This window comes from Penaeus monodon, chromosome 30, assembly GCF_015228065.2.
Source record: "Penaeus monodon isolate SGIC_2016 chromosome 30, NSTDA_Pmon_1, whole genome shotgun sequence".
NCBI lineage: Eukaryota > Metazoa > Arthropoda > Malacostraca > Decapoda > Penaeidae > Penaeus > Penaeus monodon.
Window position 1 is genome coordinate 26724845 of NC_051415.1, and position 549 is coordinate 26725393.

General features: G+C 41.7%; 1 protein-coding gene across 1 annotated transcript in view; it reads left to right on the plus strand.

Moving 5' to 3' along the window:
- The window catches only part of LOC119592676 (E3 ubiquitin-protein ligase RBBP6-like), a gene marked incomplete at its 3' end in the record, with an annotated part of 55147 nt that overhangs the window by 52851 nt on the left and 1747 nt on the right, over positions 1 to 549 (plus strand). The window contains 1 exon segment of the mRNA XM_037941590.1: positions 4 to 549. Coding sequence (XP_037797518.1) covers positions 4 to 549 — 546 coding nt within the window.

Sequence of the window (549 nt, forward strand, 5' to 3'; positions counted from 1 at the left end):
TCCGACAGAAAAGACAAAGATATTGATAGAAAAGACAGGGAGTTTGATAGGAAGGATAGAGATAGTGATAAAAAGGATAGAGATATGGATAGAAAAGATACCTATAAGAGGGACAGGGAAGACCGAAGAGATAGAGATGTAGAGAGGAGATCAAGAGACAAAGACAGGAGAGACAGGGATAGTGAAAGGAAGGACAAAGATAGTGATAAAAGGGAAAGAGATTCACAAAAGAGGGACAGAGATACTGACAGGAAGGATGATCGATCAGGCAGAGATGACAGCAGAAGAGATAGAGATGGAAGGAGAGATCGAGAGATGGAAAGGACTGGCAGAACATCAAGGTGGGACAGAAGTGATGCCAAGCCTGAAAAGGAAAAAGATTTTGAAAGAGGCAGATTAGATCGGGAGAAGAGTAAGTCACTGGAGAAAGAGGAAATGAGAGCACATGCTTCTGATGAGAGAGATGAAAGGAAGAAGAACAAAAATAGGGATGAGGAACTGGATAGTAAGGAAAAGGATGAAAGAGATGCAGAAGGCATGACTAAAGCT